Genomic DNA, 14,258 nt, shown 5'->3' on the forward strand with positions numbered 1-14,258 from the left:
ATGATGATGCTACTGATTATGATATGCCAACGTTCCAGCTAGCAACGGATCTTCTCCATAAAGACTTGGTCTATTGCTAGAAATTTTAAATTATTAACCTATCTGTTACAGACTTACAGCATATAATACAATAATATTAAAGTTCTGATCTTGAGTATATCACATTTTTGAATTTTCAAGGCAGTCTGGGTGTTTATTACTATTTCCATCACAACAGTCAATTTTGTAATTAACTACAATTAGGTAATTAATTATATGCTTTAATTTCAGGTCATCCAAGTAAGATGTTTTACATTTGTTTCAGAATGCTTCAATCTATAATAACTGAAAATTTCATTCAGTTCTCTTAATTTTTAAGAATGTTATGGGCTTTTGACTGTCCTCGATCACAGCTTTTGTGTTAATGGAAAAGCAATAGGGAACAAGATGCTAATTTCGGAGTATGAAAATGGCCATAAATCTTTTAATACTGATGATATGAAAGTGAATTAGGTGTCAAATGAAACTTCTTTTTATGCTTTATCTGATGGGATAAATTGCAGATTTGATTTTTAAAATCTTATTTCTAGTTCAAATATCTAGTTCAAATTTCACAATTTGTAGTCCCCCCCCCAATACACTATTAAACTGTTTAATGACAGGGTCAAAATAGAAGGATAGAACCAATCATTATTTTTTTATAAAGTTTATTTCCAATATTTCCAATGAGTTTACAATTGGACACTCTTACCACTTTAACAAGAACTCAATCATAGCACTGCAGTAGATGAAGCTAGCAGTTGCTAGTACATTGCATCCATTCTGGGAAGCGTGCACTATTCATACAAATGTAACATTACTACTTGAGAGCAAGTCCAGCGTGCCCATACAAAGTACAAAATTGTTCAATTGAACAGTGCAGTCAAATACAGTGCAAAAATGTGCAAACATGGAATACTGAACATCAGTAAAGTAAAAAAAAAAAAATGCAGACCTTTAAATTCCATTTTAACCTAGTACCCATTGCTCAATTTAATAGCTTAGTAGTGTTCAGTTCAATTCATTGTCCTTAATTGCCTCTTCCTGATGAAAGGTTTATACACATTTCATAATCTTCATCTCTTTCCCTGGATTTTCCCTCATGCACTTTGCATCCTCTGTACCATCACCACATGCTTTCAATGTTCCTCAAACATAAATAAAAATATCTACCTCTGACAGTTGCAGAAGGAAGACACAATGCGAATAGAACAATAATATGAACTTCTATTGTGCATCCTCTGCATCCTTCACCAGTCATTTCAGCATCCCAAATCTTCAAAAATGTTAGTAAAATTCAAGTTATTAACATTCATTGTAAGAAACTGTAGTATTTTGTGCATGAGAATATTTACAGTAAAACTTCTCTTCCAGGCTTAATAGCAAGCATTATGCCTTAATAAATGACAGGTCAGAATTCTCACCACAGAAATTACTTCTTAGATCTAGCTTGGCCCTCAATTAGCATTCTTCGACAATTGGTCCTACAGAAGAATACAATTTTCTTTTGACTAATCTGAAGCCTGGGCTAAGCTTCAATACCCTCCTTGATGCATGTATGAAACAAGTCCCTATGGAAAAGAAATCCCTTAGACTGGGCCAGGAGTTGTTATCTTGTTTAAAGACAAGAGTCAATTCAAAGGTAGGAATGACAGTGCTATCATACACTATTTTCCCCAGTTTCTTGTTTGTGTTCTCATGTTCCAGGTTAACATAGATCACAGCACCACGCAGCCCACAGGGCTCACTGGCAGCCATTCGAAGTACATCCTGTGCGATTCTTAGGCTCATATACTGAGGGATCAAGAGCTCCTGGCAGTGCAATTGGGATTTCTTAGAAGTGGACAGGCATTGCTCTATCTGCTTTGCAAGATGCTGGCAGGTCCTCTCTTCTAGAAGTTCCTCCAGAAAAATAAAATCATTGCCAGATTGATTCACGAAATATGTATCTGCAAAAATAAAAAAAGGACAAAAATTATAATTCTTTGAAATATATTATTTTCAGGAAATGAAATACATTCAAACACACATTTTTTCCCCAAACTTTTAACTGGAAGTCAACAAATGTTTAAATCATTCTCAATCACATTCAGGTCCAAAAAATCATAGAAAATCACGGAACTAATTTGAAAAATATCCATCAATATATATGGATGAAATTAAAAAAATATTTACCACTTAGATAAAATATTTTAAAAGGAGGAATTTTGCACTGCTGTCATGTAGGATACTCACAGCAAGCCTCTGCAAATAGCAATATGATAATAATTGGATAAGCGGTCTTAGTGACATTGAGATGGAGACAACTCCCATTCAATTCTCTCACATTGTCACGAGACTTTTTACACCCATCTGTAGATGGGGCTCTGGTTTAAATCTCATATGAAATATGACACCTGGTGATAATGCATGGCCTCAGCATTCAATCGTAGTGCTGGACTGGATCATTATGGCCAAAATCTCCAGTGCAGAATTGCAATCCACAACTTTGAGGGGAGGGGGGCAGGGAGAGGAAAAGAGTGTTGCCAGGCAGTTTGTAATAATATTATCCAAATGGAGATTAAAAAGTCAGTCAATTGTTTTAGCCATTTTTGGAATTGTCTTCACGCAGATCTTCTTAAGATGAGTGATTATGCAATTACCAATATCAAACCCTGTTCACCAACACATTTTCATCTCATATAGTTATTATACAATTTAAAATTTATACAGGCACACAAATGTTCTTCATCAGCCCGTAATACATTGCATTAACACTTCAGAAACTTATGAATAGTCTGATCTTAATAATTTCAGCAAGGATCCCCTTATATTTATTAAATTAAAAAAATATCATTTAATTGCCTACTACTTTGAAGCACCTATTTAACAGTGGTAATATTTATTACCCGCAGTATTGAACACTGATCGATATCTCCAGAACATTTGTTCCCAATATTTAGGATGGCATATTCCATGGTTTATCTGTGTGAAGCGGTTGTCGTTTATTATTGTGCAATTGCCATACCACTTTTATCCTGCATTCTCGGTTCTAGAATAGCGATGATGTAATTGATTAGTTTGAATCGGTATTCGGATAGTAAAGTTAAAAAAAAAGGACGTTACTTCGCAGTATTTTTTCATGAATAGGAGACAAATGTCTGCATTTAAAAAGACACTGAAAGATTAAAAAAAAACTCACATTGTTTTGCTTTCAGGAATGTAGAGGCACCTCGTCAATTAGAAGGTGATATATGCTAACTGAAGATGATATGGATAAAACATATACGGAAACTGACAGTTTTAGGGTTACTTTTGAAGTCTATCATTTATTATCGAGTTATCAAGAACAAAACGACGCAGCGACCCAGCAACTCACCTGAAGTAGGGATCAGGCGATCATTTTCGACGTTGTAATGTCTCTCAAAGGGGTTTTCACCAGGCTGTATCTTCTTTGAATGTGTTACTGCTTCGCCAGCGAAGCTATGGTGAAGGAGTTTCTTCATCAACTGGACCACACCATCCTCCGGATCGCCGGCAGGACTCGTCCTTGTGCTGCAAGGACTTGTGCCTCCTAAAGTCTGAACGTACATCATCACCATCACTGCTCAGTTATGCGCCCCGCAGAGTCCCGGACCAGGAGTCACAGCCACTTCTTCCTCTTCCTTTCCTTCCCCCTCCCACCCCAGCTCGCTGACAGTCCCGAGTGCGAACAGGGGCCAGCTGCGGCCACCGCTTTGTACTTGAAACATTGCATCAGCTGTTGGAAGCCACATGATTTGATGTCAATAGGGAAGAGGCCCAACCCATCGCAGCCATTGGTTCCCCACCCAAAATTGATACAGTGTCCAACCAATGAGAGAGTAGTCGCTAGGTGCTGTGAAGAGCCCTGGATACAGAGGAGGAGCGTCTGAAGTTGGCGTAAGGCGAAACTTCAGTCCCTTGCTTCATCAAAGAACTACCCCCACAGTCTCTTTAATATAATTTTGTATTGTAATACCACCTCCTTTGTACGTACAATTGCCATCAAAGGACAATATCACCGAACACATAATGTGTTTTGATATTTACATGATATTAAGATTCGAAATAAACTAATCAGTCATCTCGTTGATAATTTTTAACTAGAAAAGTCACCCCACCTACTTCAAGTGATCAGTTTAAGGTAATATTACCCAGTATACAATTGGGTATAAAATCAAATTCTGAGTAAGCGTTTTTTAATTTATCTTCATTGTTTCGTTTTATTTTTAACGGAACAAATGTGGTGTTTGATTGTTACAATGTTTTTATTAATCCCCTACATTGTAGGTTTTTCGTGCTATATAATTCATATCAACATGTAACTACTGAACACATTGACAAGTTTAAATTCCAGTAGTCTCTATATTTTTATATTTAGAACTGAATAATACTCAAAATACTTTATTTTGTTCATAAAACTGAACAATCAAGCAACTTTCGGTGTATGTCCCTGCTTGGTCTGCTGTAGTGGGAATTTTTCTACAACAAGTGCTTTCTTTAAATTAATGTTATTCCTCTGATAACTTTACATTCTTTAAATTCCAGGATTTTAACCCAGGATGGCGAAGTGAGTGTGATGTGTACTGGACATTATGACTTTCAAGGTCTTGAAGTTATAAGTTCATAAATTCTAGGAACAGAATTAGGCCATTCGGCCCATCAAGTCTAATCCACCATTCAATCATGGCTGATCTACTAGACACATATTTCTGGAGTAAATCAGCAGGACAGGCAGCATCTCTGGAGAGAAGGAATGGGTGAAGTTTCGGGTCAAGACCCTTCTTCTGATGAACGGTTCCTTCTCTCCACAGATGCTGCTTGTCCCACTGAGGTACTCCAGCATTTTGTGTCTACCTTTTGTTTAAACCAGCATCTGCAGTTCCTTCCTACACACGGCTGATCTATCTTTACCTCTCCACCCCACTTTCCTGCCTTTGCCCCATAACTTCTGACACCCTTACTAATCAAGAATCGAAATCTCCGCATTAAAATTATCCATTGACGGCCTCCACAGCAGTCTGTGACAATGAAATCCATAGATTCACCACCCTCTCACTAAAGAAATTCCTCCTCATCTCCTTTCTAAAGGTACATCTTTTATTCTGAGGCTATGAACTCTGGTCCTAGACTCTCTAAGGTACACAAAAAAGCTGGAGAAACTCAGCGGGTACAGCAGCATCTATGGAGCGAAGGAAATAGGCAACATTTCGGCCCAAATCATTGCCTATTTCCTTCGCTCCATAGATGCTGCTGCACCCGATGAGTTTCCTCAGCTTTTTTGTGTACCTTCGATTTTCCAGCATCTGCAGTTCCTTCTTAAACTCCAAGACTCTTTTACTAGTGGAAACATCCTCTCCACATTCACTCTATCCAGGCCTTTTACTATTTGCTAAGTTGCAATGAGGTCCTCCCTCATCCATCTACAACATCCTTATGGATGTTACCTTATTTATTTACTTACTACAACACAGAAGAATTACATTTGGCCCATAAAGGTGATGCCAGATCAGCAGCACTCTCATACATGCATGTTGAAAATCATTATGACCGGTGATATGCCACCCTTGCTTGGTTATCTATCATAGGTTGGGATACTTTTTTTTAGATATAAATGGTTTGTCCGTGGTGGAAGGCCTCATATCAAGCTAAGTACAGGAATATCAACTAACCAGACGGCTTAATCATCTATTGTTTTTAATTTCATGACCATTATTGTGGTAAATGCTATTTCACATGGGTTGAGAATTAGAGATAGCTCAGTATCACATAGAAACATAGAAAATAGGTGCAGGAGCACGCCATTATGCCCTTCGAGCCTGCACCGCCATTCAATATGATCATGACTTATCATCCAACTCAGTATCCTGTACCTGCCTTCTCTCCATACCCCCTGATCCCTTTAGCCACAAGGGCCACATCTAACTCCCTCTTAAATATAGCCAATGAACTGGCCTCAACTACCTTCTGTGGCAGAGAGTTCCAGAGATTTACCACTCTCTGTGTAAAAAATGTTTTTCTCATCTCGGTCCTAAAGGATTTCCCCTTTATCCTTAAACTGTGATCCCTTGTCCTGGACTTCCCCAATATCGGGAACAATCTTCCTGCATCTAGCCTGTCCAACCCCTTAAGAATTTTGTAAGTTTCTAGAAGATCCCCCCTCAATCTTCTAAATTCTAGCGAGTACAAGCCGATTCTATCCAGTCTTTCTTCATATGAAAGTCCTGACATCCCAGGAATCAGTCTGGTGAACCCCTCTATGGCAAGAATGTTTTTCCTCAGATTTGGAGACCAAAACTGTACACAATACTCCAGCTGTGGTCTCACCAAGACCCTGTACAACTGCAGTAGATCCTCCCTGCTCCTATACTCAAATCCTTTTGCTATGAATGCTAAGATACCATTTGTTTTCTTCACTGCCTGCTGCACCTGTATGCCTACTTTCAATGACTGGTGTACCATGACACCCAGGTCTCATTGCATCTCCCCTTTCCCTAATCGGCCACCATTTAGATATGTCTGCTTTCCTGTTTTTGCCACTAAGGTGGATAACCTCACATTTATCCACATTATACTGCATCTGCCATGCATTTGCCGACTCACCCAGCCTATCCAAGTCACCTTGCAGCCTCCTAACATCCTCCTCACAGCTAACACTGCCCCCCAGCTTTGTGTCATCCGCAAACTTAGAGATGTTGCATTCAATTCCCTCATCCAAATCATTAATATATATTGTAAATAGCTGGGGTCCCAGCACTGAGCCTTGTGGTACCCCACTAGTCACTGCCTGCCATTCTGAAAAGGACCCGTTTACTCCTACTCTACTCACAGAAGGGTCTTTGCAATATCCCCTTCAGCCCCAGTGCTAACCTTATTATTGAGAAAAGTTAATTGGAATAATGATTTTGCTCTGACGTGCTCTAGCTATGATTGACCACAGATAATTAGGATCATTTTCCAGTATGTGAGGTTTCAATCCAAGATTTATAACATTTATTCCTTTTGAGGTCCTTCTTGGGATCCACAACATCACAGTGTAACTCTGCTAGACTCTGTCTCCAGGCCGGGGAATCTTATGCTCAGTTCTCTTCTTGCATTTAGCTTTTATGTTTATAGTGTCATAAAATTATGGAAATTTGTCACACAGTTGGTGAACTTTTAATCCATCAAGTTCAGGCTGGATGAATAAGATTATATAAACTGACGTCAATTTTTAATTCTTCATCCATAACCCTGTAAATTATGATGCATGAGGTGCTCAACTAGGTACTTATTAAATGTTTTGAGATTTTTTACCTTAAGCATCCTTTTAGACAAAGGCGTTCAGAGGGTTGAGAATTAGAGATAGCTCAGTATCACATAGAAACATAGAAAATAGGTGCAGGAGCACGCCATTATGCCATCCAACCAACTATGAAAAATGTTTATTTCTTAACTTCCCTCTCCCCTTCACTCTTCTAACAACTATCTTAAATCTAGCTCCCTTAGTCATAAACCACCCTGCTATGAAAAGTAAGACCTACTTATTCATCATATCTAATCCTTTCATTGTATTACACAGCTTAATTATATCTACCCTCAGCCTGATCAAAACTTGTCCATCCTTGTTAACATCATTGCAGATGTTCCCCGAACCTTCTGTAATACTACATATTTTTATTTACATGTATATCAATTGTGGTGTATATCAATAAGAATCCATATCTGGATTAAGGCTATGCAGAAGTGTAGAGTGAAACATGTGAACGGTGTAATGGAAGTGGGTTGTAAGTTCTTTAGTGCTTATCCTCTGGTCAATACAATCATGGTTGATCTGTGACCCAACTCCATTTACCTGCTTTTCCCCCATATATCTTAATACGTTTGGACAACAAATTTAATGTTACAAACTGACCCATGTCAATTATTGTTTGCAGCAGAGGGAATCCATATTAGTCAAGTCAAGAGTGTTTTATTCTCAGATGTTCTGAAACGGAACAATAACATTCTTACTTGCAGCACCCCAATTAATATGTAAACATAGTACTCAGTAGACATCATAATAAACAACAAAAAGAAGTTCAATATATAAAAATAAATGAACAATATGAACAAATAAATGAACAGAGACAAAAAATAAACCCCCTTGTCTGTAGTGCAATCAAGCAGTTCGTAGTTCAGGTTTAGTTAGAGTACGTAGTGTTCTTGTCTAAAGAAGGCTCTCGACCCAAAACGTCTTCCATTCCTTCTATCCAGAGATGCTGCCTGTCCCTCTGAGTTACTCCAGCATTTTGTGTCTATCTTCTGTGTTCAATACCCTGATGGTTGTTGGGAAGAAACTGCTCCTGAACTTGGACATTACAGTTTTCAGGCTCTTATGCCTTATTCCCGATGGCAGGAGTGAAATGAGAGTGTGGCAAGGACGGTGTGGGTCCTTGACGATGCTGGCTGCCTTTTTGGGGGAGTGCCTCGTGTCGATCCCTTCAATGGCGGGGAGGTCATGTCCTGCATAATATCATATGCCACAGAAAAGGCACTTCTCTCCACCGTACCCATGCCAACCATCAAGTACCATTCAATATTAATCACAGTTCTCAGTACTTATTCCATAGCCTTTTATGTCTTGGCAATTCAAATGTGAAAGTACTAGCCATCACCATCCATCCAGACAATACATTCCAGACTCCATGCATTTTCGCAATGAAAATTAATCTTCCTCAGATCCATTCTAAACCTTTTTGCCCTAAACTTGTGGCCTCCGGGTATCAAAAATATTGCTTCTTACTGTTTTCCCTATGTATCTAAATTGCTGCCATCCACAAAAAAATATTTGCTCTTTACCCAATCTGTCCATCCACAGAGTTCAGAAATGTTTTGTTAACTTCATTCCTATAATGCATTGATAACTCATGTACCAATGCTATTATCAACTACTTGACCGAACTTCACATTAAGCAGCCAGCGAACTTGCTGGATATTTACTCCATTTTCCTTTTTTTTGCTGTTTTATATCAGCTATTTCACATTAATGATTCTATAACTAAAACATTTAAAATATGAAACATGTTTTATTTTTTTATGTGATGCCACTGGTGCTAAATGCCGACCTGATTTTTTATCGAAATTATCAAATAAGATCCTATGAAAAAGAGAAATTAACAATACATCCCTGTATAAAAACATGTTGTAAACAATCGACTCTAAATCCGCAGACGCATTAGCCTCCCGCTATGTTCTGTTTCGTTGCCATGACCATTGTAATGCAGTACACGTTCTAACCACATTATGTTATTTTATAAACCAGCAAAATATTTTATTCGCGTTTCTGACGAGAGAGCTGCTTCTGCAGTGGCTGCGGCATTTTTAATGTAACCTTGGCTGACTGCCCGCATGATCAACAACACCATGCCTCTGCAATCGAGTTGTCATATTTCATCATTTTCTTAAATCCGTCCCATTGTGGGCTGAGCAGAAAGAACAAAGAAAACAGCTGGAGCACAGTCATATGCAATGCCGAGGCACTGTTGGAAACGCAGCTTGCGTCGGCACGGGGTTAATGGGCTTCACTGTCCACCTCGATTTTTGGTAATAAAAAGTATTTTCATCTATTGTGGCAAATGAACAGGCGGGGCACCAGCGACTTTGTTTCCGGAGATAGAGTCCAGGGAAGGAAACCGTTGGGTGGAACCGCATCATCTGGCAGTCATTTTCCACAATTTCGGTGGGCATCAGTTATACCACTCTTTATTGTATAAAGAAAACAAACAGTACAGCGTTTATGCATTGCACTCTCTGTTGATATCGATAGTGGGCACACGTATAGAATGGAAATTAGACCCAAAGCACTAAACGTTCCAGTCAATAAGGAGGAAAATCTTGATCTTTCCAGACGTAAAAAATGTTTTGTAAATTAATGAACGGTATAGAAAAGGAAAACTCAGGCTGTGTTAAGATGTAGCATGAAAGGACAAATTGGGAACTGCAAACTTCAGACTAATGTCCTTGCAGAGAGTGTTTAACTTGTAATAGACCTCTGGATGCTTGCTTTGGTGCTGTGAAAAACAAACAAAAACCTATAAAGCCACAAAGTTTTAATATTTGCTGAACAGAGTAGCCAAAGTTTCCCATAGACTCTGTCATGCCTTTTGGTTTTTAACTATCAAATCACCAGGCCCTGACATTTCAATCAGGTGAATGTTTATTGGCATAGTAATTAACTATTATTTTGTAATTCAGAAGTTGAGGCAAATAATCTATAAACTTTGGGGTGGGAGTTAATGCTTGGGCACACTTGCTAAGTTCCTATTAGGGTGCCAAATGGCCATTGTATTTCACTTAGACTTAGATTCTTTATTTGTCATTCAGACCTTTTGGTCTGAACGAAATGTCGTTGCCTGCAGCCATACATGTAATAATAAACAACAAAACACACAATAAACACAAATTTAACATCCACCACAGTGAGTTCACCAGGCACCTCCTCACTCACTGATGGAGGCAAAAATCTTAGGGTTACTGTCTCTTCACTCCTTTTCTCCCTCTGCGCTGAGGCGATACCCCACCGGGAAATAATTCCAAAGTTCATTTCAAATTTACTCACCTACAAACTGCATAGGTTCAAGAAAAAGGTGCATTAACATTGTCATTATCAGGTGGTAATATTTTTTTAGGATTTAAATATTTTTTAAAGTTCTATTTGTTTTTCACTGCAAATTGCTTTAACAGTAAACTGACAATGGTTGGCCAAGATGAGTTAGGGCTGTGAGCCTCTGGAGTACACCTCCAAAAAATAAAAGACGACAAAGAAATAAAGATTAGTTGTAATCAAATTTTATACAGAAATTAAAATAAAAAGAGATTGGGGGAGAAAAGAGGTAAAGAAGTAAGGATAATTAAATCAGAGCTTTTATATTTAAGGTTTATATTATTAAAACATACAAGTCCTCCTTAGTTTTGAACATAGAGTGCAGAACAGTACAGCATAGGAACAAGCCCTTCGGCCCACAATGTCTGTGCTGAGCCTGATGCCAAATTAGACTAATCCCTTCCGCTTGCACATGATCCATATACCACCATTACATCTTGAGAACAAATTTTGATAGTCTACTTTCTCTATGCCTCTCATAATTTTAATAAACTTCTATCAAAAGTTCCCTTGGCCTCTGATGCTTCAGAGAAAACAGTTCCACCACTTTGCAGTTTGAATTCAGAACTGGCATACCTATACAAGGCTGATGTTAGTGGTGGAACTGTTTTCTCTGGAGCATCAGAGGTCAAGGGAACTTTTGAATTCATGTATCTTAATCTTCTAGATCAATTTATCATGAAGGACCTTGTCAAAACCCTTGCTCAAGTCCACATAGAGAACAACCACAAGTCTACCCACACCAATTTCCTTTGTCAACTGCTCAACAAGCTTGTTTCATGTTCCCTTTCCAGGCAATTGTGGTTGAGGTTCATGTTTTCACCATTAATTACATGGGGCTGGATTGTACTTGCTTTAGATGGTGATTCAGTGGCAGCAAGCCATCTGCCACTCCCACTATACCTAGTACACAGTGAAACAAGGAACTTGGAGATAAGTTTGGGGATGACATCCTGCGATCTGCTGTTCCACTGCTAAACTCACCGCAGTGTCCAACAGCAGAACACATAGTACTAAATGTGTAGGAAAGAACTGCAGGTGCTGAAGAAGGGTCTCGACCCGAAATATCACCCATTCCTTCTCCCCAGAGATGCTGCCTGTCCCGCTGAGTTACTCCAGCATTTTGTGTCTACATACTTAAGACAGGCGCCATGTTGCTGATGTAGGAACAATGATATAATTCACAAGAATGCAGGTGGAGGCAGTGAGTAAAAAGGAAAGTTTTCACACAAAGGGTGGTGGGTGTATTGAATAAGTTGCCTGAGAAGGTAGTTGAGGCTGAGACTATCCCAATGTTGAGGAAGCAGTTAGACTGGTACGTGGATAGGACAGGTTTGTAGGGATATTGACCAAACACAGGCAGGTGGGACTAGTGTGGCTGGGACATGTTGACCGGTTTGAACAAGTTGGGCCGAAGGACCTGTTTCCACACTGTATCACTCTGTGACTATGACTAAACTTGTTTATTTATTTTATGTTTACTTCATCTCATAGTTTTTATTTAATTTCTTGTATTTTTAAAATGTTCTATTGTTTTTCATTGCTATTATTATTTCAACTATTTGAATTGTTTTTAACCACCTTTTAACTAGGACCTCAGCATGTGCCCCCATGTACCACTTGCAAAGTGCATCACTTCCCAGGATTTCTTAGGTATGAGGTCAGTTCCATCAAGCACCTGTATTCAAAAACAAGTTATGCAAATGCCGACTGAATTGGCTGAATTGGCTGAAGATTAGTTTATACAGATGGGAGAAAAGTTTTGAGGATTGCAAGTCTGGGTATTTGGCCAGATCCAGAATAATCTGGTTCATTAATAACAAGATGCTGCATATATGAATGCCAAATACAAGTATGATCCATTTGCACCTGCCTTCAGTGCTCAGTGCCAATTCCATCCTGGCTTCATAAGTGTCAAAATGGACGGCTTCATTGTTGCTTCATTGTTCCCTTCACAAAAGTTCATCTCCAGCCAAGTTGATCCAGTCCACATGTTATCTTGTATAAAATGAGTTATGGAACCAAATAACATCGTAACTGGTGTCTGAAGAAAGGTCCCAAGCCGAAATGTCGCCATTTTATTCAAAATGTAAAACTCTTACTGTTTTGTATATATTTTTTGCTAAACCCAACACTATAGTAATCTGACACAGCAGAAAGAGATAATTTCACCATTATGCCTATTCCAATTCTTTGGTAGAGCTTATCGATTAATCCCAGATCCGCATAACTCATAATTTCATAAGATTTTTGTTTGCACTTCGCTGATTTGCTCCATTCCTGTTTAAATGTTACTCCTGAATCTGCTGTGGCTGCTTTTTAAACCATACACTCTGAATCACAACAGCTCACTGTATCGAACAATAATGTCCCTTTATCTCCTCTCATTCTTTTGCAACTCATTCGAAATCCTTGTCATCAGGTTGCTGAACTTTTTAATCACTGGAAATTGTTTCTTTTTATTAATTCTGATAAAACCATCGGCAACTTTCCAATCCCTCCATAAAATGTTTTCTTCTTTGGACCCAAGGGGAATTCTCCACTTAACTCTTACCCTGGTACCATTCCAGTAACGTTCTCCAAGGCCCTGACATTATCTTAAAGACTGCTGCCCTGGAGCTAACAGAATACTACAACTTTTGTTATATTATTCTTCTGTTCAGAAATTCAAGGATCCCATTTACTTTTTCAATTTGCCCAAAGCCTTCAAAGGTTTGTACAAGTACAGCTTGAAGTCTTTTGTGTTGCAAGTTAAGGGGAAACTGAGAGAGTAAGGTAAGACAAAAATAGAACTGAGTGCTCCAGCTGCAATTTGTCAATCCTTCCTTTATCCAGGAGTGGTGCCAGAATATTGGAGGGCTATTCACATTACATCTTCATTTAAAAACAAGAGAAAAAAATTGGTGTTTTAGTTTAATATCAGTGGTGAGTAAAATGTTGGGCTCCATTCCAAGTGACCACACAGGCCTTCATTTAATAAAGCACAGATTAACTAGGAACATGCAGCACAGATCTATTAAATAAAGATTGCGTCTGCCTCACCTTTTTGACCCGGTTGCAAGGAGAATGTGCTTGACATTATCCAAATGGAGTCTTAGAAAGTCTTATATGGTAGGCTGTTCAAAAAAGAAAAACATGCATTTGATCTAAGGCAGAATGACAAACTAAATCCAAAATCATACCTACAGGAATGCCAAAATGGGACACAAAAATGTTTAATAAATATAAATGTGATGAAAGAGAATCTGTGGGGCTAAATGAGAACATGTGGAACCCACAAATGTTGTAGTAAAGAAGAAGGCAATGGATTAGTTTGGATAAAAATAGATAGCCATTGCTGAATGTAATCAAAGTCTTGCTGCATGCAGGCATGTGATGCTTTATTGCTGAGCAGTTGTGAATTGAGTTAAATATTGTGCAATCATCAGCGAACTTCCCTCCTTCCAACTTTATAATGGAAAGGTCATATTTAAAGCAGCTGTTTCCGTGCTGTAATTGTTATATGGTTATATGGTTATATGAAGTAGGCAGAGAGAACAGGTGACCCCTGTGGACATTCCCCTCAAAACAGGTTTACCATTTTGGACACTATTGGGGGGATGACCCACAAACCTGA

General features: G+C 38.6%; 1 protein-coding gene across 1 annotated transcript; it reads right to left on the reverse strand.

Moving 5' to 3' along the window:
• Positions 1 to 621: 621 nt before the first annotated feature.
• Positions 622 to 3,971, reverse strand: si:ch211-39i2.2 (DNA damage-inducible transcript 4-like protein-like). Its single transcript, XM_055643084.1, has 2 exons — positions 3,377 to 3,971; positions 622 to 1,967 (listed from the first exon to the last, which is right to left on the reverse strand). Exons 1-2 carry the CDS (start codon positions 3,597 to 3,599, stop codon positions 1,480 to 1,482), a joined length of 711 nt encoding a protein of 236 aa, XP_055499059.1. The 5' UTR covers positions 3,600 to 3,971; the 3' UTR covers positions 622 to 1,479.
• Between the last annotated feature and the right edge of the window lie 10,287 nt (positions 3,972 to 14,258).

The sequence above is a fragment of the Leucoraja erinacea genome, chromosome 11, assembly GCF_028641065.1.
Source record: "Leucoraja erinacea ecotype New England chromosome 11, Leri_hhj_1, whole genome shotgun sequence".
In the NCBI taxonomy this organism is placed as follows: domain Eukaryota; kingdom Metazoa; phylum Chordata; class Chondrichthyes; order Rajiformes; family Rajidae; genus Leucoraja; species Leucoraja erinaceus.